At 39.4% G+C, this 24,348-nt stretch overlaps 2 protein-coding genes across 2 annotated transcripts in view; one reads left to right on the forward strand and one right to left on the reverse strand.

Moving 5' to 3' along the window:
* Positions 1-4,944: 4,944 nt before the first annotated feature.
* TAF1D (TATA box binding protein (TBP)-associated factor, RNA polymerase I, D, 41kDa) lies at positions 4,945-7,540 on the forward strand. The gene is made up of 5 exons (XM_006897183.1): positions 4,945-4,988; positions 5,597-5,993; positions 6,623-6,798; positions 7,110-7,170; positions 7,412-7,540. The coding sequence occupies exons 1-5, from the start codon at positions 4,945-4,947 to the stop codon at positions 7,538-7,540; spliced, it is 807 nt and encodes a 268-aa protein (XP_006897245.1).
* Positions 7,541-13,636: 6,096 nt separating this feature from the next.
* Positions 13,637-24,348, reverse strand: part of KIAA1731 (KIAA1731 ortholog) — a 66,030-nt gene continuing 55,318 nt past the window's right edge. Inside the window, exons 22-29 of the mRNA XM_006897184.1 lie at positions 17,895-18,072; positions 16,666-17,279; positions 15,732-15,869; positions 14,375-14,462; positions 14,120-14,278; positions 13,926-14,022; positions 13,753-13,852; positions 13,637-13,675 (exon numbers count right to left, since the gene is read on the reverse strand). Of these exons, the coding sequence (XP_006897246.1) occupies positions 13,637-13,675; positions 13,753-13,852; positions 13,926-14,022; positions 14,120-14,278; positions 14,375-14,462; positions 15,732-15,869; positions 16,666-17,279; positions 17,895-18,072 (1,413 nt within the window). The remainder of the gene's footprint in view (positions 13,676-13,752; positions 13,853-13,925; positions 14,023-14,119; positions 14,279-14,374; positions 14,463-15,731; positions 15,870-16,665; positions 17,280-17,894; positions 18,073-24,348) is intronic.

Consider the following 24,348-nt stretch of genomic DNA (forward strand, 5'->3'; position numbering starts at 1 on the left):
TTCCACAATCAGCTCCTGGCCTAGTTTTCACAGCTGATATTGAGCTTCTCCAGCGTTTATTTTTACCCCACAGATTTAATCGATCTGATTCCTATGCATACCATCAGGTGAAATCCATGTGTATAATCTACGTTTATGTCTCTTAAAAAGAGAAAGGTAGAGAATCAATTAAAGAAAGACCCTCAATAAGATGTATTGACATAGTGACTGTAGCAATGGGTTCATGTGTGTTAGAGATGATGAAGATGGCAAAGGATAGGACACAGTTAACATTTGTTCAAAGTGTTGCTACAAATTGTACTTGATTTGACAGCACCTAACTGCAACTGACTCATAATGAGCTCTGGTGGCTTAATGGTAGGGAGTTGGTCCGCCAATGCAAAGGTATGTGGTTCAAATTCAGCTGCTTTGTGGGAGAAAGATGGGCAAACTCCTTATTTTCTGCCTCTGAAAACCCACTGTAGAGTCAGCCATGGGTAAATCCTGACTCACGGTATACAATAAGATTTGTAAGGTTCTGAAACATGGATAGTGTTATTTTTGTGCAAATTGCGCAGTCATACAGGGGCAGAAGCCATGAAGTTAGTTAGATGTTCTATTATCACTGTCTTGAATTTTTAAAAGGAATCTTACCCTTAAACTTGTGTTCTGCAAATGAAGTTCAATGGGATAATAGACTTTCTATGGAAGCTGAGGAGGGTGGTGTGATATGGATGTCCATGTTGGTTCTTCGCCATCTCGTTGCATTTATGATGTCCTGTCTTAAAAGAAGTATGGCCAGAATTTCTTAGAAATGATGGTGATACTTTGTCTCACTCTGTTTTGTGGATGTTAGTAGAAGAGTTTAGTTGTTGAAGACAGATATCATACATTGGAAGGTCAGTGAAAAATGATGACCTTCAATATGATGGATTGGCACAGTGCTGCAACAAGGGGTCTCCAACAGCTGGAGTGAACTCCACAGCACCTAACAACATGAGCACAGAGGAGTCCTGCTGGTGCTGCATTTAAAGCAACTGTCCACCAAAAGGTTGGATGCTTGAACCCATCAACTATTGAGTAGAAAAAAGATATGTCAGCCTGCTTCTGTAAAAACTTACAGCCATGAAACTCTATGGGGGCAGTTTTCCATCCTACAGTGTCTGATAGGAGTTGGAGCCACAGAGGCATGATTTGTGGAAGTTCAGTTAACCTCAGAGTTAGAGATGTCCATAAAGTGTTAAGACATGCACATATCAAAAAGTCAAATAACAGCTGAGTTAGTTTTACACAGTGCTGCTCTTATACAATGTATTTCTTACTGGAATGAAATACATGCTTGTTTGACATAAGAGTTTTGTGAACTTTTAGTGATTCTGCATGAGTTAAATGTATTTACACTTGTATATAAACCTGCCATGACAGAATATGAAAATGAGTAAAATTTAAGAAAAAGTTTTCCTTTTCTTTACTTAGAATGACATTAAACAAAATATAAAAAGAACCAAAAATGGAGAGCTCACAGAAGAAATTCTTTTCCTCTGCGCTTTGAACAAGTGGCCCTGCATTTTCATTTTACACTAAGCTCAACAAATTATGCAGCCAGATATGCAGCTGAATGCTGAATGTGGCAGTAAGGACATGCTGCACCGGGGGTTCGGAGGTAGTTCATAGATCATGGGAGCACAGGACAAGGCTGGGTTTAGATCCGTTGTTCACAAGGTAAGTCACTTTCGACTGCAAGGCACATAACAACACACCAATCAGAGAGCAGGCTGCCTACAGGATTGGCCTTTTCGATCGCTGGAGGTGGTCAATGGTTTGGAGTCAAGTTGGGTAAAGAGACCCAATTTCTCTTGAAGTTCTTTCTAATCCCGAGAAAACACTAAAGACTTGACAATTTCACTGATACAAGAAGTCAGAAAGTGAAACTCCATTTGCTGCAAGAGGACAGAAAGCGGAAAAGTTAAAACTGGCTCATTCTTTTCAAAGTACTTTGGGGCGGGGGAAGAGAATTTATACTAATTTCGTTTAAATGTTTATCTTAAACACCTAACAAGAGGTCAGGAAATCTGTTTTATCGTTTTAGAGAGGGGAGGAGGAGGAACTTAGAGGAAAAAAAAAAGTCTTCGGTATCTCGTGATACGTTAACCATATAGCCTAGACGGCCTACCTTTTTAGTTAATGAAAACTCAAAACCAAACCTCTCACAGCTGACCCCCAGTGGGGTTTCAGAGGCTGTAAGGGCAGGGAGGAGCTTGCCCATCTTTCTCCTGCAAAGGTGGCCAGTGGATTCCAACTACCAGCCTTTGTGTTGACAGCGCAACTCCTCACCGACTCCATAGATGCCAAGAGCTTCCCATTTCAGGGTGAAAAGCGAGCCTCAATAACAAGTCCGAAGTTGCTTGGAGGGGAACTGGGTGTGCTGTGAGCTAAAGACTGGGTCAAGTACACAGACCCTGGTCAAGACATGATCTTAGACTCAATATTTGAACAAAGAACAGGTATTTGCAGGAAGCGGGGGGGAGGAGTAAAAACTTCCCAAACTGGATCTTCACGTTTCTTGTGCACAAACAGAAACTCATTTGTCAACCTAGAATCCATGGTCTAGCCTCTAGGAAGGAAACACATCTTCCAGTCCTAGTCACTGGAAGTCAAGCAGCGGAGCAAATCCGATTCCACCGGAGACAAATCAAGCTCGTCGGCTTTCTCCCTCGCATCCACCTCCATTATGACCCTCTAGCTTACAATTTCTTTTCTATCATTGGTCAAGCTAGTCTTAGCTGGTGCACTTACCCAAATCGATCTAAGATTGCTTTCTCGCAGTTTCCACTGCCCTCAGGCTCCACCCCCTAAACACCCCGCCCCGTTGGCGGTGCGCGCGCCTTAAACCCGCCCACGCCTCCTCGGCGGGTTCTGTGCTATCGCGAGATTCCGACTCCATTCTTAGGCCGATCTCGCGAGGCGCCTGTTCTTTTCCTCTCGCGCGCCTGGCTCCGGGTAAGCGGTTGTTAGCAGTTGGTACTGATGCATTGGGATCTTGGGGCCAGGGTTATAGTAATTCCAGGACACAGCTCTTCAGACCCCTAGTCAACCGGGGCGTCCAGGATGGCAGAGGTTTGGGATGAATTAGCGCATCCCATCTGGTGGACGGGGAAGAGATTGCGGAAAAAGATTGTTTCTTGGGGCCAATTCGCTCTTTGGGAAGGTCGAAGCTTGAAATATGGCCCCTGGGGGTGGGGGGCTTCTCCAGACCCGGTAGCCGGATCGTGGCCCGGTAACCGAGAATACCCTCAGTAGTCGAGGGACGTGTCTGCGGGGTGGTTCACGTGGGCGTCATGATTTGTGCTGGAGCTTAGGTGTTGGGCAGGCCGCAAGGGCTCTTGGAGTCGCTGCGTGAGAAGCTGGCCCAAGTAAGACAGCTTTGGACTAGGGTTTGAAAAGGTGACTTGGATCGAATTATATTTGTTATCTTTGCTGTCTGTGAGCTTGTTTTTGTTTTAATGATAAGAGAGTACTGATAATTTTTAATTTGCAGATACGCCACCAGAGTCCATTGGACCTCATTTTGTTGCATTTTAGTATTTTCTGACCCGGAATTTGCAGAGTTTTTGCATCTAAAAATCTTTAATCATTAATAACAAGTACTTGCTGGCGTTTCACGTGTAAAGTTTGCAGGTGTTTTATTTCGGGCCTTTTTTTGCTAGGCAGTTTGTGATTTCCAGGTGTGGTACAGGCTTGCTCATATTTGCGGGTTTTGACCATCAGGTGGGTTATGAACCACATCCTCCGCTCCTGTGGGCGGATCTGGACTACTCTCCCCCATCCCCCCCTTTTTTCTTTATGAAAGATTTCAGGATTTGTGTGACTAATGCACCTCCTATATGTTCAAACTGAGACTGAGGACATTATCTTTTAGGTTAGAGGAAATTGCCATTCGTTCTGTTTTTCATTTGGTTGCATGTAGAAAGTAATATAAAATCACCAAGGAGTTTTTAAAAGCCACAACAGTCTATTTTTAGTTTTTCATACAGAGAAATGAAAATTTGCAAACAAGTTTTTTGGGTTTCAGTGCTTAATGTGGATAGATGGTTAAGAGAAATCTCAGAGTAGGGCTTCCAACCACCTAATTGCTGTTTGAAGTTCTTTTGATAATTTGAATTCCCACCTCATACTGAATTGTGTACTGTCGATTCGGAACCCACTTTGGTGGTCTTCAGAGGCAGTTAATTACAAGGGAGGAGACTGCCCATCCTTCTCCCGGAGCAGCTGGTGGTCTCAAACCAGGAGCTTTATGGATCCCAGTGCCTCTTGCCACTAGGCCATCAGAGCTCACTGTGGACTGACTAGAGATCTGGATTTCTAACAGTCCTTTGGTGATTCTAAATATATAAATTGTAAAAAGGTGCACATAGGACCACCTTCAGATCTTGTTACTGGTCAGAGGAAGCTCTTTCCTAAAGTGGTCTTTAGGAATCAGTAAATGATAACTTTCCTGGTATGCATTGAGGCCTACTGAAATGCAGCTTGTCTTATTTAATTTTTCCTTGGAGTTTACAAATGAAAGTGAACAATATTTTGGGTATTGTACTTGACCAGTAGTGCTTACGGACAGCACGAAGATAGCACAGCAGAGATGAGCGTAGTGCAAGGTTTGTCTGTTGGACAAAAATAAGGTCTCTTTGATTTGAGGGTTGTTGGACAACACCTAACAGTAGTTCCCAGTGACCGTACAAGTTTTACTGAATGACATAGGTGCTTTTGTTACTTTCTGGATGGAGTCTTGTGACTATTGAAAGTGATAGGAAATTGAACTGGGATAACCTGTAGCTTGGAACCATCAGTAACAGTATTCAGAAGTGCTACATCACAATTACTCCATCTATTTTTCAGAATTTAAGAGAACAAATGATGAATTAGAGACTTGGAAAATTTATCTCCAAGATGGATTCTCACAGTGACACAATGATTTCTAATTTAGCTACAACTGGGAAAATTGAGAATCAAAGGTATGTCTGCCTTTTTAGATCAGCTGTAATAGATTAATTAATCCTTTATTTTAATTACCAGGAAAGCATAACTTATTGTAGTTATTACCAGTGTTAATTTTAAGTAATTTGGAAAGAGGAATTAATTTGCATAGGCTTTCAAAAATTAGTCTAGTTGTGAGTTACTTAGATCTGAGTTACTGTGGGTGGACACCAATGAGGAATATGCCGTATAAAGGATCCTAGCATAAGTTCATGAAGGTACCTTAGCTATTTGACATGGTATTCCATAGTATTTGACATGGAATCAACCTTGCAACTAGAATCTTTCATCTTGTACAGAAATCAAGACAGCCTTTCTAGAGTTTATATAGTTCAGTCAGTACAGTGGTTTGCTGTTCATGTGATGCCAGATGGCCACAACAGTGACTGTACCCTGAGCCTAGCCCTAGCTATATTCTTATCATAGCCATATTATAATGAAATAAAGTTCATATTCTAATTCAATATATATATAATTGAAAAAATATATATATTCAATTCCCTGCCTTGGTTTTTGAAGTAATGTGTTTTCTAACCATTATCAGTATTGTTAATGGGATGCCTTCTTCCCCCCCCCTTCATTTTAGTGATACCTCAGAATCTTCTGATTCTGGTAGCAGTTTATTTAAAACTCAGTATGGTCCTTCCTTACCTACGGAGAGGCAAGAAAAGCCTCTGAGGAAATTTGTTTGTTTACCGAAAAATGTTCAGACAATAGATTCAAGCGATTCTGATTGGGAACCCAGACCTTTGACATTAAAAGCTGTGTTTGAGAGATTTAAGCAAAGGAAACGTAAGAAAAAGAAGAAGAAATACAAACCAACAGGAAGACCCAAGGGAAGACCCAACGGGAGCAAGAACAGGAGTACTAAGCGTTCACAGATAGATAAAAACCAGTTTAAAGACAGAGGACCTGAATTCTCATTTTTAGACTCTGAGAATGGAAGAAACCCAATCCCTTGGAAAAAAATTTTAACTTTTGAGGTGAGTCAACATGTATATACATGGATCTGAAAGCTGGTTTTAGCAACATTTATTCTCTAAGGATAATAGATGGAAAATTCCACCTTCAACTTTGTGTCCTCATCCAGTCTGTATTTGCTATAAATCTTAAGTCGCCTGGATGGAATCATCAACCCTTGTGACATATCTATCCTTGTTTTGTATAAGTCTCTCGGGCTGTTTGTAAATCCATAATGCCATTCATAGCTGGCATACGTGTGGTTTCAGAGGCTAAAAGTTGTATTCTCCATCAGCAAAGCAACTTTACCACCATGTGCCTTTAGGGTGGCAGTACAACTCCTTACATACTAGGTGACCTATGAATTCCCTGCTTTGGTTTTTGGAAGTCTGTCATTAGTAATATGTTCAGTAAGAAGATGTACCCTTTTCCCCCTTGTTCTAGTGATAACAATATTAAGGAAGCAGCTTATTAACTTATATGTTCCTTCTTTACCTAAGGAGAGACAAAGCCTCTATAATTTGTTCATTCACCTAAAAGTTTAAAGAAATCCCTCCCTTCCCCCTTATTTGCTGAGGTGACAGCAAGTGTCTTTATTGTGAAAGACCGTGTCTTAGAATTTGTTGTGGTTTTTTTTTTTTTTTATTCATAGCAAGCTGTTGCTAGAGGGTTTTTCAAGTACATTGAAAAATTAAAGTATGAACACCACCTCAAGGAATCTTTGAAGCAGATGAATGTTGCTGAAGATTTAGAAAAAGATGACCTTGATAGTCGTGCCTATAAGTACTTAGATGATGATGGATCCATATCTCCTATTGAAGAATCAGTGTAAGTTGAAGAATATAATTTTGGCCATCATTTAGAGTAAATTTGAATCGTTTCCTATCTTGCCATATTAAGTGCTGCTGGCTCTTTACATTTCCAAGCCTGATGTCTATTTCTAAGAATTTGCCCATCCCAAATGTGATATTTATTGCCCATTTTATTTTAGTCTCAAGTTTACTACTTGTACCATGCATACTAAAGTCCTGGGTTTCTTTATAGGGCAGTCATTCCCCTTAAAAACGTACTCATTTTTTTCCTGCCTGTTTGTCCAATCAGCATTGTGTATTTAGTAATGTTGCAATTTAATGTTACAGGGTCGGGGATGAGGATGGGACCGAAGTTAAACACTGTGATGAATGTGATATTAAATTGGTGGTAAGTGGTACTTGGTTTTTATCCAGTTTTAATTGGGAGGATAATTTCTGGAATGTAAGGAAGGAATGGGTTGAAAAATGTTGAAGATGGCAACATTCCATTTTGCAGAGAAAATGATTTTGCCAGTAGTTAGTTTGGATCCTGAACAAGATTTACTTTTTAGGGTAGGTCTTATGGCCTGTTCAGGTTATATGTAGTTACTGTGTTAGTTATTTATGGTTCTGGTTTTTTTTTAATGCAGGGGGAGAATGATTTCATACTAAGTTGTGACTTTCCGAAGAAGAGGAAGAGAAATTTATTAGATGGTGAAAATGTTAAACGTAGAAAGAAATTTAAAGGCAAAAAAATGGGGCAAAATGGACAGAACTGATACAAAGACCGTAATATCAGACATGGTAAGCATTGGAGAAAAGGCAAATTTTCATAGGAAAAATGTGAGTTTGTGTCAGCATAACATTGTGTACCTTCAAGTAAGAACCAACAAATAGCTAGCTGACCCTCCAGTGGGTTTTAATAGAAGATTGGAGCTGATGGGTGTGAACTGCACGTCTTTTTTTTTTTTTTTTTTTTAAGGTTTTAAACTTTTTTTTAAAGTGCAGAAATCAAGTCTAGAAAGAAAAATTCTGACTGGTACCTAAACACTTTTATGTCGGTTTAGTAATTAAACTTTTGAGTATCCAGACAACCAAAATGATTTAATATTTAGGTTTTGTATCATTACTGAAAAGTAGCTCTACTGGTACAGTTAACTGCTCACTAACCAGGTCGGTGGTTCAGATCCAGCAGCTGCTTGTTTCATATAAGATATTTGGTACGGTTTTCTTTAGATTATCTACCTTGGGGAAACCTGACTCAGTGACAGTTTGAATACACCATGTTAGTGGACATTCAGTTGGCATTTTCTGTTACTCTTGTGCCGTGGGTGAGGTTTTTATAGCACTGATCTGTTTTCCTTTCACCAATTCATACACATTTCCCTGAGTTCAGATAGCACTTGTGTTTGTGTTTGTCTAATTTGTGGACAAAGACTCAAACAGGTGCAAAAATATATCCTCTTTTGCAACCCAGAACTCATTGTTCAGTATGAGTTTTGATACAGATAAGAAGGGACATAATTCAGTTGTCGTAGGGATAAATTATTCCCCTGCCCTCATGCCATTAGAACTGGTCACCATAAAGTTTTCAGTATCTGATTTTTGACTACCAGGTGTCTGAGGCATCTGAGTATAAATTCGTTAAGGAGTGTGAACCATTTGCGGCAGGCATTTAAAGTCAATTCACATATACTATTACAAAAGTATAAGGTCATAGAAGGATGTCTATCTTAAATTACTATTTTAATGTTGGTGTTAATGTGAGATATTCAAGATTGCCCCTTTTGAAGCCTTTATCTTACGAATCTAAAGAAAGCTTCAGGTGTGTTGGAGATCTAAAGGATTTTGCTCAACTTGGAGACCTTTTTAATTTCCCAAAAAACAAATCTCTCTGTTTTAATAGTGATTTCAGGATATGATCCTAAAGCTAATGAAATAAAACTTTTTTCATAATAAAGGTGTACCATCTTGATTTTACATGAGGGCCCTTGAGAGAAGAGTCTTACAGAGGTTGAGTACCGTTTTGTGGGAGACAGGAACAGTTATGAAAAACTTCTTCAGATATGACTAGACTTTTAATTATGAAAAGCTTTTTTTCATATTAAAGGAGTACCATCTTGATTTTACGTGAGAGCTCTTGGGAAGAGTCTTAAAGGTGTTAAGTTAGACCATTATTTGTGAAATAGGAAGAGTTAATCTGTAAAGCATATATACAGTTTGGGTTAATGGATAATCTAAAAAGGGAGTTAGAGTAAAATGTAAAAACTGGCTGCAAAGCATTCTCTAAATCAATTTAAAGGTAAAATCCATGTGCAAAGGGTAAATCTTACCTCATTGCTAACTGGTAAAATGAGCACGAATTCCAATTGTTATCTTGCTGGTTTTTTCATCTTCAGGGCTGTACCCTTCATATCTGATCAATCCTATGATATTAGAGAAGCTGAACCTTATGGAGGATGTGGTATCAGAATCATCATCAACCTGCATTATGCAAGTAACACAAATGTTGCTCACTGAAAGTAAGGAGGCCTTGAAGCTCTACTGCAGAAGATCAAAGACTAGCCTTTAATATCAATGATATCTTAGCATCAAGAAAAGGAAAGTCTATCATCAGGCCAATATATGATAAAAAAAATACTGAAGTTGTCAATGGTTGCATTTTGCATTGCTCCAGCAGACATGCTACATACCAACAGTCAAGAATTCAAGGTGTGGCCCTTTGAGGTAGAAGCCACAGACCTCTCAGCTTGCATGCCTTCATGAAGAAGGGGGAGCCATGTTGAAGAGGCCCAGGTAGCAAGAAACTTATCAGTGAAAGACCAAGATCCTCAGTGAATTCAGCCACCATCTACATAAGCTTAGAAAGACTTCTTCCCCACCTCCAACCAATCTTCACTGATTAGAGACCCCAAAAGCAGAAGATCCAGTGGAGGTAAGTACAAATCCCTGGCCTGCAGAAAAATGGATAATGTGTTATGTTTTTTTTTTCTTTCTAAAAAAACCCAAACCAGTAGTCAAGGTGAGTTGCCTTTGGGGAAAGTCTGCTGTGAGAGACCTCTCCAGAGCACTCCAGAGCAGTGGTCCAAGATGCATCTGATCCAAGTCAGTCTGCTCAGTTGCTTGTTATGCATCTGAAAATTGGACAGTGACTTAAAGATGACAGAAAATGCCTTTTGAGTTGTGGTATTAGTACCAAGAGAACAAACATTTTAGGAAACGTTCTCTTTGGAGGTAAGGAATGTAAAACCACCTTATTGTCTTCAGGCATGTTGGTAGGAGGGTTAGGTGATTTGTGAGGATCGAGTTTGTCAGTGAGACTTTTCATGATACAATTGAGCTTTTTAGTAGTAATAATTCTTTACGTGAAAAAGTTTGAGGTCTATCCCGATGGGGCTTTGCCTATAGGCCCACGTCGTTGGAAACGCCTCATAGAGCAACTGTGTGGTTTTGTTTTACTCACAGAAATATTTATTGTATCTGTGAGAAGAAACTACAATACAGATAATTTTTAGAAGGATCCATGATTTAGTAGTTAACTTTTATTTTTATTCCTTAGATGCTGGCATGTCCTAATTCCATAGATCTGTACTTTTCTCTGGTGAGTATCCTAATGCTACAGATCTGTGCTATGTACAGTTCATATGATGAATTAACTGTTCAACTGCTGAATGACAAAAGACATGAACTAAAACTTCATTCTGAACTGAGCTGTATTTAGTAAAAAGACATACCTTTGTGTAGATAACTTATATTTTAGTTTTTATAGGTTTTTAAGGATTCTAAATCTTTGTTATTGTCCACATAGGAATTAATAGGATATCAACTCATTCATCATACAGGTAAGTAGAATATCTTAATTTGAAATCCGTGAACACTGAAGAATCTAACTTTTAAAAAAATTTTGAGCACTTCGTACCATTAAAATTTACTTAGAAATTGGGGATAAAATGTAGAATAAAGATCTTGGCAATGGAAACAGTATCTGTAAAATGAAGGAAAACAGCTCCATGATGAGACTCCAAAATATGGGAGCACAGGAGTATTAAATTAATAGAAAGTCCTGTTTTTCTTTTACTTTTTAAATTACCTAATCACATATCCCTTTTAAACAGTTTTCTCCCTCATCTGTTTCAATGCAGCATACACTATTGAACCCATCTTTCTCAATCTACCCCCAAACCCAAGGTCAGTCCTGGCTTAACGACAGTGGCACCATGCAGTATTTGTCCTTTTGTGACAGATACCCCACTCAGCATAATGTTCCCCAGGGTCACCCATTTTTAATAATATTGCATGAGTTGCTTGTTTTTCAATGGAGCGTAGTATTCCATTGTGTGAATACACCACAGCTCCTCTATCCATTCTTTTGTTGATGGGCATTTAGGTGGTTTCTAAGTCCTTGCTTATTGTGAACAAAGATGCGATAAACATGGGTGCGCATATATCTGCTTGGATGTCAGTTATGGTCTCTTTGTGTATATTCCCAGTAGTGGAATTGCTGGGTCAAATGGGATCTCTATTTGCAACTTGTTGAGAAAGCACCACACCGCTTTCCACAGGGGTTGCACCATTTTACACTTCCACCAACAGTGAATAAGGGTTCTAGTTTCTCTACAACCTCGCCAGCATTTGTTGCTTGCTGTTCTGTTAAATTTTGCTATTTTGACTGGGGCGAGATGATATCTCATAATTGTTTTGATTTGCATGTCTCTTAGAGCTAGGGATTTTGAACATTTCTGCAAGTGCTTTAATGTCTTCTTTATAGTGTCTGTTCATATCCTGTGCCCATTTTTCAACTGGATTATTTACTTTTATCTTGTTGTGGTGCTCAAATATTTATCTGACATGTCATTACCATATAGTTTTTTCCCAGTCTGTGGCTTCCCTTTTTACACTGTTGAAGTAGTTTTTGGATGTGTATAGGGATTTGATTCTTAGAAGGTCCCATTCATCTATTTTCTGATTGTAGATGAAAGTCCTGTTTTTAAAGTTCAAGTTGTCACTGGTTTTTCACCATACATACTTGGATATGCTTAATAAAAGTTTTCTTTAATTATGCCCAATAGGGCAGTTATTTGACTTTATAGTTTATCTTGTGTTGAATGCAGTTTCATTATACCTGTTAGCGCAGCTTTTGGTCAGATGTATAGAAGCTTATCTTTGAGATGGTACAGTAATACTGAAGACTTTTAGTTCATTCATAAGTGCACTGCATGGTATCTGCATTCAGCAGTTATTTCTGCTGAGATGTTCAAAGGACAGTGCAAGAGAAATTCAGTATCTGGCATCGTTGGTTTTCTTGGCATTGTGCAAGATAAACCTGGTATTTCTACTGATACAGTTCATACAGTTTTTAAAAACTATTCAGTGTGCTGACAAAACCTTTATTTAGGAACAACTTTTCTTTTTCTAGGATTGCTGAAATGAAGAAGTAGAAAGTACTGGCATCCTAAAATGTAAGGATTTTTCAGTTGTTTATAGTCACTTGTCTGTTAATTGTTCATGGCATTGTCAGCAAGAGTACATGAATAAATTATTTTGTAGCCTCATTGTATGTGAAAATGGGCACAGCTGATAATGGTGTCCAGAAATTGTCAGTGTGGCTAAATTAAGACAGGTTTTGCTTTCATCACAGTAAATTACTTGCAGTGGTGACAATGAGACCTGTAACACCTCTCTTTTGTAAACATTGATAAGTAAGGCTTATGAAATCATTTTACCAAAACTGGCTTTCTATTTCTAGGACCCTGAAGTGAGTGACTAATAGGGAGAAATAGTAGGTAAGATTTTAATTTTCCCTTTCAAAGGCAGTTTATTTTTGCAGGTTGTGATTTGACAAAACTTTTTTAAGTATCACAGTTGAAATGAGTGTGATTTGGCACCCGAGCTTTTCCACTTAAATCTACAAATGGGGGAAATATGCCCCTTATTTATGTTTTATGTAGTGTTATGATGATGGGCAAAATGTTCAACTGCTCTGAATGAGCTGAGTGAAAACAGCCTTTCTGAACATTTCAATGTTTCATGCTTCACAGTGTATACTTTTAATTCAGAATTCAGATGTAAACAGAATGAGTTCAGCCTCTTGGTTTCATGTTTAGTGTTTCCATTCAAATACGATTTTCATTTCACAGGAGAGAACAAGCATATCAGCATGCAGCCTAATGGAAACAAAATGTGACGGGTAAATTTATTTTAACCTTACCAACAAAATCTCCCAGTGGTCATTACCAAGGCTTTTAGAATGAAGTTTCTGATTTGCTGTGGACTTGACCATAAAATAATTCCCAGTAGGTTTTCTTTTTTGCTACCTTGCTAGCACTCAACCTGTTGGGCACATTTTTATGCCCCGATTTGTTTCCATTGTTTGAGTGCAATTAGAAATTTTAAAACTTCGTTTCTCCCCTAACTCTTCAAGCTCTGTCCAGTGGCAGTATTGCACAGAAGCATATGGTGACCTCCAGAAATCTATATTGAAGGAAGGGTAGTGGTTCAAGGTATGTACATACATGTTTAAAAAATTCTTAGGTCATTTCAAAGAGGGCTTATGGAGCGGGTGAGACCAGGAGCTCTTAACGCTGTGACCAAAGAGTAAATATTTCTCCAGAGAATGCCATAGCCACTCAGTAGTGCTGTGCTTCCTCCTGAGGAGATACAATCAATAAGTGTAATTGATTAGGTGTTAAGATCTTTAAAATAATGACTTTTGTTCCTTTAGGGTTCTCTTGAAGATGAATCTTATACAAGCTTTGGAGGAACTGTGGTGATATTGATGGACAATGGAATTAAAAGACAAAGCAACATTCATTAAATAAAAATTTATTAATATTAAATAATATTGCTTAATAAAATTATTTTTACACTGTAGAAAGTCAGCATATAGTTTTGGCTCGAAGTTTCTCTAGTGTTTTCTGTGGATTGAATAAAAAGAAATTAGAAATTACATAGTTACTACATGCTACTTAGAACATTTGAGTTAGGAACTCACCTTTTGAAATTCTCTGGCTTTTGCTCTATTTTGGGCATTAGTTTCTTGTCTTCCTTTCTCTTGTCTTTGCTCTTTGCCATCAGCTAACTCATTGTATGACCTATAACAAATTCAGTAACATATTAGTCATACATTCAGTCCGAAGTCTTGAGGCACACATAAAAGCTACTTACTTCAGTGCCCTCTGGGACATGCAGACTTGTGCAGTTGTTCTGTCTTCAGGGATGGACACTCTAATTGTATTTACACCTTTGAAGGGACTTGCAGAACCTGAGAAGAACCAGTGAAGAGATGGGTAAGAGTGCTACAACGCTGGATTACAGAATTCCCTGTGGAATTTTGGTAAAATCCCAGGTTTAGAGCATACCTGCACACAACTTGTCAACTGGTTGGGTCTGAGCATCTTCAGTAACATGAGCTCTATCCTTAATTTCTTTCTGCCTTTGAGTGGATCTCTCTATAAATGATTTCTTTCTTAAAAAGGCTTCTTGTAAATTTTCAGGCATAGCTGTGTGTGCATTTGTCTCTGTAAAAAACAATTTTAAATTGATACTATTGTGGACACACAGCACCCAATGATAGCCTATCCTGTCACCCAACATGACAGATGTTCAAGGCATACCTGTAGAGTGTATGAGTGACTTCACTCCAGAATTCTCTGGTAGAGATGAGCATTCAGAGGTTTCTGGTACAAGAGGCAGAAATTCACTCTGCTGACAAAAAACCATTTCTATAATTGTATAATTTATACAATTGTACTTTGGTACTAGCAGGAACAGGATGAAATTTCAGGGCTAATCCAAATGCAGGTGTTTTAAAGGAACCAGCTTCCTCCTTGGAGATGGGCAATCTCTGAATCCAAATCCTTAGTAACCTCATCTGTTTAATAGCCACTTCCTGCCGTAACTTCAGTAATGTGGCACCAGGATTGGTCAAAGACTTAACAGCCTGAGTTGCACAGATGACACAACCTTGCTTGCCTGGGATATGAAGCCTTGGCTGCAAAAGGCTTTGCAGTGCAGGCAACAATTTCAGACCTTTAGAGTTCTGAAGAGCAATGATGTCATGGTCTTTGCAGCTACATCCTATGCTCCAGAGAAAGCTGCACAATGACTAAGGATGACAGGTTACAGTGCTAAGAACAGTATTGAGCATATGAGGGACTACCAGGAGAACAAACAGGTTTGTCCTAGGGAGGATGAAACCAAGTTGCTCCTTGGAGGTAAAGATTTTGAAGCTGTCTCTGGATATGTTCAAGGAGGAACTGGTCCTTGGAGAGGGACATCACAAGAAAAGGAGATCCTGGATAAGATGGATTCACACAGTAGGGTAATGCAAATAGAGGTGTCAGAGCTAAGCCTTCAATATGGTTTATGTCTCCAACATGAAAAGTCCTCACCACAGTACCAAATAGGTAACATAATAGGAAAAAAGACTTAGCATTTGATGTGAAAAATTAGTTGCTAACAGTTCTGACATGCTTACGTAGATGGCACATGGAAAGGGAAACAGTCTTGTAAGTTTCTAAGTAAGTCTGTAGGTTTCTAAGACTTACAGGAGCATAGTCTTAAGTGGCATAGCACTGGTCCGTCTGCTATAGAGAGAGAACAGTGATTGCTGTGATGCTGAACACTGTATCAAATGTGATAATGGTTCCCCTTGGTGTACAGTGGTGGAGCTCCCCAGTTAAGCTTGGAAGCAGGAGTGGCATCCACTTCTGAAATAGCTTGCCTAACTTAGAGAAACAAAAAGTTAACTGTTGAGGTCATAGGGTTGCCATGAGTTGTCTTTAACTCGAGGGCACCTAACAATAATCTGAAGTAGGCAGCAGTGCCAACCAAAAGGCTACTCATCTGATGGTTCAAATCCCAGGGCTACATCAGTAAACTGCCACTATCTCCTATTAAGATTTATAGCCTTGGAAACCTGTTAAAGTAAAAATAGGAGTTTCCAAATGATTGAGGATAAAAACATCTTACCTGCAAACAGCCTTTCTCCTCTTTGACGTTTTCTTCTAGAGTTAGGTTCTCTAAATCTGCTTCAGCTATACTGATATCACTGGTGCTTACTAACGTGAGTTCTGGCTCTTCCATTATCCCTTGGCCAGATTCTGTCTCCTGTGCAGTAAATTAAAAAAACCCTGTTTCTAAAATTTAAAACATGAAAAACTAAAATGACTACTGGGAAAGACAGTGTTTGGAATTCTGTAGGGGAAATTTTATACCAGCTCTTCATCCTCGGGAGAAAGCTTGGGACTCTCCAGTAAAGGATTAACCACCTTGGAAAACCAATGGATCATCACTTTGAACATGAGTAGGTTTGGCTTATCTGATTACCATTTACAAAAAACTAAAAATTACATAGCTCCCCCAAAGCAAACAAAGCTCAAATTGTTAAGTCAGTCCTACTCCAGGAGCTGTGTGTACAGCTGCCGTCCATAGGGTTTCCAATGGCTGAGCTTTGGCAGGGGATCACAAGGAGAGGTTTTCTTTATTTTATTTTGTGCATGTGCTATCAAATCAGATCTGGTAGGTATAGGAGGAGATTTCCCCTCCTGCTCTGGCAGAGCATCTGGTGGATTCGAACTGTGTACCTCTGGGATTGCAGTGCAGCTTCTTGCCACTAGGCCACCAGAGCTCCCCGCGAGGTTATCTTTTAAATTGGTTTAAATGTCTAACTTCTTGGTTAGTGGCCAACTTCATGCCACAGCACTAAATACCTGTCAATGGTGATTAAATTCAACTGTTAAAGTTCCTGAATTGGAAGGGAAGGTTTTTTTCTTTAAGGTGAACATCATTTCATTAGATTTCCAATGACCACAAGTTTCAAAGTGTTGATGGAAAATTGGGTTTTTCCTCAACTTAGCATTAAATTAAATTCCTAATAGGAATATTAAAAGCAAATTTCACTTACCCAGACTGGGATAGAGGTATGAAACATCTCTGACTGTGCTGGTTGACAGAAGTTTCTTAAGATTTCTGGAGTTTCTGTTCGATGTGAATTGTTGAGGTATTTTTCATTTTGAATAGTTAATGAGCAGGGTGCCTGAACTGAACTTGCCATCTCTCCTGTTCCTTCACATGATTGAGAGCAACTTTCTTCTGCATGTGGATTTGTGTCCAAAACCCCACTAGTTTGATTATCATCTTCAGTAAGTGCTTGGTTCTGTACTACTGCCTGAAGCCCTTCTTCAGACAAGTCTTTAAAGCAGGATCTCTTTTTGTCTTCTAATGGTTCTGTTCTTGAGCACTCGCTAGAGGTAGAGCCACATGGAGTGCTATGTTGAACATGTAATTGATTAAATCCATGACCATCATGAGATGAACTTAGCAAATTTTCTAGAGAGACTGGGAAATGAACATCTTTTTCCATAATTTGTGGTGTATCTTCAGAGGACTGGTTCTGATTTTCCATGCATCGGGCAAAGTCTCCAGCTTCAATGCTACAAACACTTGGTAGGTCGGCATGCTGGCTCTCATCCTGCGATGAGATCTCTGGCAGAAGTTGCTGAAAAGACTGTGTGGATCCTGCATTAAGAAGTTCAAGAAGTCAGTCGTGCTATAAATAAAGACACAGATACAGTGTACAATCTCTAGCAGATTCTGAATCAAGTGCAAATAATAAATCTTAGGATCAGTGTACTAGGTTTGTAGCCTGGTTACTCCTCACAACCTTTGAAATGAAATTGATGTATATAAAAATTATTAAGAAAGCCTAGGGAAAATCTGAGGGATCTTCAAACAGTTGTCTCAATATAATGAATTTAAAAATCTGGCCATTAGGATAGCATCATATTTTTCCTTCTGGAATAGAACTGAATGTTGATTTTAAAAGTGAAAGACTAAGCATAATAATGCACATGTATCTCATGTGTCTACATGATTTTGAGAATGATAGTTAATGGATACTGAGGTGGTTGAAGCACAGAAATTGAAATAAAAAAGGCAGTATTTTTTTTTATTTTAGTACTCTGACAGATGAAACTGAGCAATACAGCTTCTATTAAAGTACACACAGAAACAGAAGTTGTTATGTTGGCAGGAATGAAGACGGTGAGGAAAATGAACTCATAAGCCCAAGTGCCAAGGAAAAGGGACACAGCATGGAAAAAGGGTAACTTTTAAAAACTTGGTCATACATACCCTTACTACTGCTCTCCGTCACAAAACCTTGGGCTGCAACATGAACAAAGTTAGGCTCAGGGTGTTGGTTTAGACCCAAGCTAAGAGAAGAATGCAGGCTTCTCCTCAGTGCTGTGCAGGAGACTGAACTCTGGGGTGACACAGTACCGTGGAGGCTTTCAGGTGAAGACTCCGAACCCTAGTGCAAAATGAGAGAGAAGTGGAAATGTTTAGGAAGTGTTATTAATTGTAATAAAAAATCACTCCTTGGATACTATTTTTCCTTAATTACCATCACATGACAATTTGCTTATTCAAACACAATTTTTCTTTTAATTCAACACTAAAAAAGACTATAGAGAGAACAAATTGTGAAAACTAGTAGTGGTTTGTACATAAGATCATTTTCTGAGAAACAGGACAGACATAATAGAGGGATGTCATTGCTGTTTGTTCTTTTGGCAATTGATAGAATATACCTAGTATAAATCTTGCCAACACAAATCAAAAGCTTTCTTTGTACTTTCTTATTTTCCAACATTCTCATGCTTATGAGGTGATTGATAAAACCATGCTTTTACTGGTTTCAAGTTAATTTGTGCAGATGAAAATGTCCTTAAATTGTGGTGTTGGTGAAGAGTATTGAATCAACCACAGAGCTCTGTTGGCCTAGAGGTAAGGAGCTGTGCTGCCAACCTGAAGGCACATGGTTTGAATCTACCAGCTGCTTCACAGGAGAAAGATGGGCAATCTCCTCTAATGTGATTTGTTGTTAGGAGGTTAGGAGTTGAGTATGACTCATAGTGAACCTGTGCATAATAGATCTTACCCGGTCCTATCCTGTGCCATCCTCACAATATCGGAACACTGCATGGTTTAAAATTAAGAAAGCCATGCATCAGCATTGTCTCTTCTCTCAGTGCCTGCTCAATTGTATGCTCAGCAAATTATTCAAGAAAGTGGACTCGAAGCACTTGCTGCATCAAAGACTACACCCTTTAATATGGATTGCATCTCAACATCAAGAAGACAAAAAGTCTCACCACTGGACTGATAGACACCATCACGATGGATGGAGAAAAGATTGAAACTCTAAATGACTTTATCTTACTTGGGTCCATAACTAGTACATTTGGTATGAGCAGTCAGGAAATCAGGAGATGGATTGCACTGAGAAAGTCTACAATCAGGGTCCCCTCCAAGTCACTGAGGAGCAGTGATGTCCCTCCAAGTTACTGAGGAGCAGTGATGTCCATTTGAGGACTAAGGTACACCTGTTCAGGCTACCTTGAATGGTCTTTTCACTCATTTATACTGTGCTGCTGAGAAGAATTGATGCCTCTGAGCTGTGATGTTGAAGAGTATTGAATATCCCATGGACAGCCAAAAGAACAAACATATAATGTCTTGGAGAAGTTGCAGCCTGAGTGTTCCCTGGAGACAAAGATGATAAAGCTAACAGTAAAACTAGTCAGTTCTCGGGACATCGAGGTCCACTGGCGTGACCCGGCACACAAAGACAATATTCAGCGTCCTGTTGCACAGGCATCTCTGGTGCAACTGTTGATCACTCCATGTCTGGAACAAACAGGGAAGGAAGGAAAGGTGTGCAGACACAATTCATCCCCAGGACTCTTTACAGTAACACTGTGAACCTCACCTTTCATGACTCCAACACCAGCATGAGAAGGTTCCCAACTGTCAATTCTGATTTCCTTAGGAGAGATCTTAGGCAAGGACCTTGGACAGAGTAGGAAAAACTGTGGAACCGAACTCAAACTCCAGCATGACCAGGCTTGCTGGTCTTACAGACTGGTGGAAACCCTGAATCGATGGCCTTAGTTAGCCTGCAAGCCTGGAGGGAAGCCTGTTCCTAGAGCTCCTATTTCAGCCCAATGGCCGACAGGCCTGTAACATAATCAAAAAAAGTCAAGTATTCACTGATCAGAACCAAACAAAATCAAGAAGGTGGCATCTGCCTGGGGATAAAGCTCAGAAGGTAGGAAGGGATAGGAAATGATGAACAGAGAAGGGAAGCAGGAAGGTGTCAGAAATGCCATTAAAAGACAAGGTAAGATGGCAGAAGGAATAGGCCAGGCGGCAGCCCAGACAATTTCCACTAAGACTCCCGAAAACATAAACAACAGGAATGGTAATCCTGGAACCCTGTGTTTCAAAAGTAAAGATAAAAATAACACCAACTGAAGGAAAAAACAGAAAATATATTTAATAAGGAGACAAATCATCCCGTGAGTGTGGGAAGGTCACTGGGCACATCTAGGGGAGGCTTCCGAACTGGCTCGGGAACCAGGGACTGCAGCTATGTTCCCAGCAGGGCGTGGCTAAGGACGAGAACTGCGATTCCCTTTTTGTTCCCTATACCCTCCACGGATCAGGAAGTGACTTCCACCACCATCACCACCACTGCCTGACACGGGATAGGGTGTTCCCCAGCCCCATTGCTCCTCCGCCTGAGGCCAGGCTTCCACCATGTATCTAGTGCCAGGAGCAAGTGCACATCTCATATCTTCATATGCAGACTTGGTCTCTTAACTGTGGGGCCCACTGCCAGCCTGCCTTCAATTGCTTTATAGAAACAGAGAATGGATCATGCACATCTCCATCCTCTACTACATCCACCAGAGGACAGGTGGTAAAACAAAAAGAACTGCCAATCTAGCAAGCTGCTAGACTCAGGACTCAACGAAAACAAAATAATGCAAAGACAAGGCCATCACACTGGCTTGTGTGTGGCAGTGGAGCAAGAGGTTAACTTTAAACCACCTGAAGATAGCAAGCTAAGACAGCACAAAATAGTGACCAAAATACAGAACCAGACAATTTTTCAAAGGAAGAAATGCTTCTGGAACTTCTAAATAATGCACTCCAAAGAAGTGTCTTCTAAGGATTGAGAAAAACATAGAAAATAGATTTTAAAAAAATCAATGCAACACTACACGGATGAAATAATTAGAAAATTAGAAGTCAGATAAAAACAGCACACTGAAATTCAGAAAATTAAGACAAAAATATCAGAAGTAAACAATACATCAGGACAAAAGAGCAGAACTGAAGCAAAGACAAAACTAGTGAACTAGAGATAAATCCTTCAGTACTAATCTGTTAGAGGAAAAATCAGGAAAAAAGGAAAGGAAATTAAAGTATAGGAGATACTGGGGCACCATAAAGAGGATCAATTTTATGGATGACTGGAATTCCAAACTGGGAAAATACAAACACAGTGAGAGAGAGACAGAGAGAAAACAGTACAGAGTAAATAACTGAAGATTTGCTGGGAAAAAACTGGAGAAAATAGGCATTCAAGAAGTGAATCTCAAATAAATAAGACTTTGAAAGAAAACAGTAGGCTATATCAAACTTTCCAAAATTAAAGGAAAAAAAATACTGAAAGCAGCACACAGGGAAAAGAGTTCGCTACAAGGACATACAAGGCGAGCCAATTAGATTAAAATTTGATTTCTCAGCAGAAATCATATGGGTAACAAGGCACTAGGGTGATGTATATGAAACTCTGAAAGAAAAATACTGCCAACTGATAATTCAACAACTCAAAATAACGTACATGGTAAGCCCCATCAGAAACCGATGCAGATACAGAAACACAGTCTTCTTGTGTACCACTGAGTTGTAACTGACTCATAGCTGACCCTCCAGCAGGCTTTCAGAGGCAGTAATCACACTTACAGGTTGTATAACCCTGGTATTGCTGTACATCGGTATCTTGTGGTCGCTGTGAAGCTGTGACAGTGATGTGTCAAATGTGTTAATGGTTACCCATGGTGGACAGTGTTTGGTGGCACTTCCCGGTTGAAACAAGCTTGGAAACAGGAGTGGCATCCACTTCCGTTAATAGCTTGCCTCTGGAAATCCTATGAAGCTGGAGAAAGGATGAACGTCACCCAAGTGTTGAGGGTTTTCATTCATAGGATTGCTATAAGTTGCATATGACTTGACGGTACTTAATAACAACTCACATGGAGCACCTGGTTTTCAAACTATGTGCCTTTGGGATTGCAGTGCAGATTTTTACCACTAGGCCACCAGAATTCCTTGAAATACAGACTTACAGACTGAAAACAGGGAAACAGGTCAGTCTACAAATCTTTGCTACAAAGCAAAAAAAAAAAGCGCATTGTAGTTTCAGAACTTCAAAATGGAGAGCAAGTGAAGGCGATAGGCGATTTCAAGTTAAAAGTGAATTGTTTTATGTTGGGAATGAAATAACACATAGGATAACCTCCAAGAAAATAAGTAAACCTTACCAAAATAAAAACCAGGAAAGTAATAAAAGATTTAGTAAACACTAGGACAATGGCAATGAATGAAATGAAAAATCATAAAATGAACTCAGTACAGAAAAATAGACGGAACAAAGAAATCAGTCAGCAAAATAACAGCAAAAATACCGTATTGCTGTTGGTAGGTGCCACTGAATCAACTGACTAAAATTTCACAAGCAGACAACATATAAGAAGAACTCACAGCAACAAGAGATCTAACGCCTGTCCAATCTGGTGATATTCTCATAATCTCATTTTGTTGAAGGTTCTCTCCTCCTCTGACCCTCTACTTTTCTCAGCATATTTTTTTCCAGTGTCTGGTCCTTTCTGACAACTTGCTCAAAATAAGTACATAGTCTCACTATCTTTGCCTCTTAAGGGAACTTTTGTCTATACTTCAAACACATTTGTTCTTTTGTCAGTCTACGGTATATTCACTACTCCTCACCACCACCACAATTTAAAGGCATCAATTCTTTTTTTTTCCTTCTCTTTCCTCTTTTTTTCCTTGTTGTGTACTGCCTTATGGAATCCAACTGGAACAGGAGAAGACTGCCCCTCCTTCTCCAGCAAAGCATCTGGTGGATTTGAACTGCGTGCCTTCGAGATTGCAGCACAGCTTCTTGCCACTAGGCCACCAGAACTCTTGGCATCAATTCTTAAGAACTCCTTATTCATTATCAAACTTTCACATGAACAGAAAGCACCTGAAAAGATCACGGCGTGGGTTAGGTGTACCTTAGTCTTTAAACTGACATTCTTGCTCTTTAGGAACGTATCTGTTGACAATTACACCGAATGTGAATGGTTTAAATGCAACACTCAAGAGAAAAAAATAGGTAAGAAAATATGACCATCAGCATGCTGTCTACAAGAGACATATCTTAGAAAGATAGACATAGATTAAAACTTACAGAGTAGGAAAAGATACCAAACAAATGGCTATTAAAAAAAGAGGTGTGGAAATACTAATTTCTGGGAATAACAAAACATCTAAAGAAACAAAACACCTCAAAAATCTTTAAGGCTAAAATCAGCATATGAGATAAGAAAAAACATTATATAATGATTAAAGGGTCAAATGAACAACAAAGGCATAACAATAATTTTTATCTATGCATTCAAAATAAATAACAAAACTTTAATGTATCTGAATAGAGAAACAGACAACTGCACAAGTAGGAGACATCACTTTCAATGAAGAACACAATGAATAAAAACAGAGCAAAGATGCAGAAAAACTAAAAAAATATAAGTGTAAGCAACAAGAGCATAATTCACACTTTTTTTTTGGTAAGAAAAATGTTATGCACATATTTATTTGTTCACAAAGCAATGACTATTTTAGGACAGGTGTCTGATAAGTAGCTCAGGAATATTCTTGTCAGTGTTGGTATGTCACTGGAGGAGGCCACAAATAGCAGTACCAGTCTGGGCTCCAGAATTTGCCCTTACATTCTGGTGAGGTGTCAGCTCTGTTTTGGGTTGGTTTTTTTTAATTGATATTTTAATCTCAATTTTATAAGTAAGTTTATAAAGAACTTGGATTTCCATTCATTCGTTGTTGCACATTTTCCTCCCTACCTCCCTACCCCCAGTTTGCTTTTTTCTTTGGGAAGAAAGTTCTTAAATTGTTATATAGTCCCTCCCATCCCCAACCACTTTATTATGTAGCTCTTATTCTGGACTCTTGTCATGCCAATAATATCTAATCATGTTGTGGTTGTTATGTGCCGTCGAGTCGCTTGCAACTCATAGCAACCCTATGTACAACAGCCCTAAACTCTGCTCTGTGCTGTGCCAATCACACTGTCTCTGACACTCCCATCCTGATTATCCCAGTCACTGAATCAATCCACCTCATAGAGGGCCTTCCCCTCCTGCGCTGTCCCTCCACCCTCCCAAGCATGATGTCCTTCTCCAAGGACCGGTCTCTCTTCACAACATGCCCAAAGTATGTTAGATGGAGCCTCAGAATCCTTGCCTCCAAGGAGCCACCCGGTTTAACCCTTTCCAGGATGAATCAGTTTGTTTTCCTAGCAGTCCATGGTATTCTCAATACTCTTCTCCAGCACCACAGCTCAAAGGCATCAATTCTCCTTCTATCCTCCTTGGTCATTGTCCAACTCTCTGATGCATAACAAGTGATTGCTAAGACCATGGCCTGTATCAGA

Source organism: Elephantulus edwardii, unplaced genomic scaffold (assembly GCF_000299155.1).
Source record: "Elephantulus edwardii isolate Elephantulus edwardi_28Jun2011 unplaced genomic scaffold, EleEdw1.0 scaffold00203, whole genome shotgun sequence".
Lineage (NCBI taxonomy): Eukaryota > Metazoa > Chordata > Mammalia > Macroscelidea > Macroscelididae > Elephantulus > Elephantulus edwardii.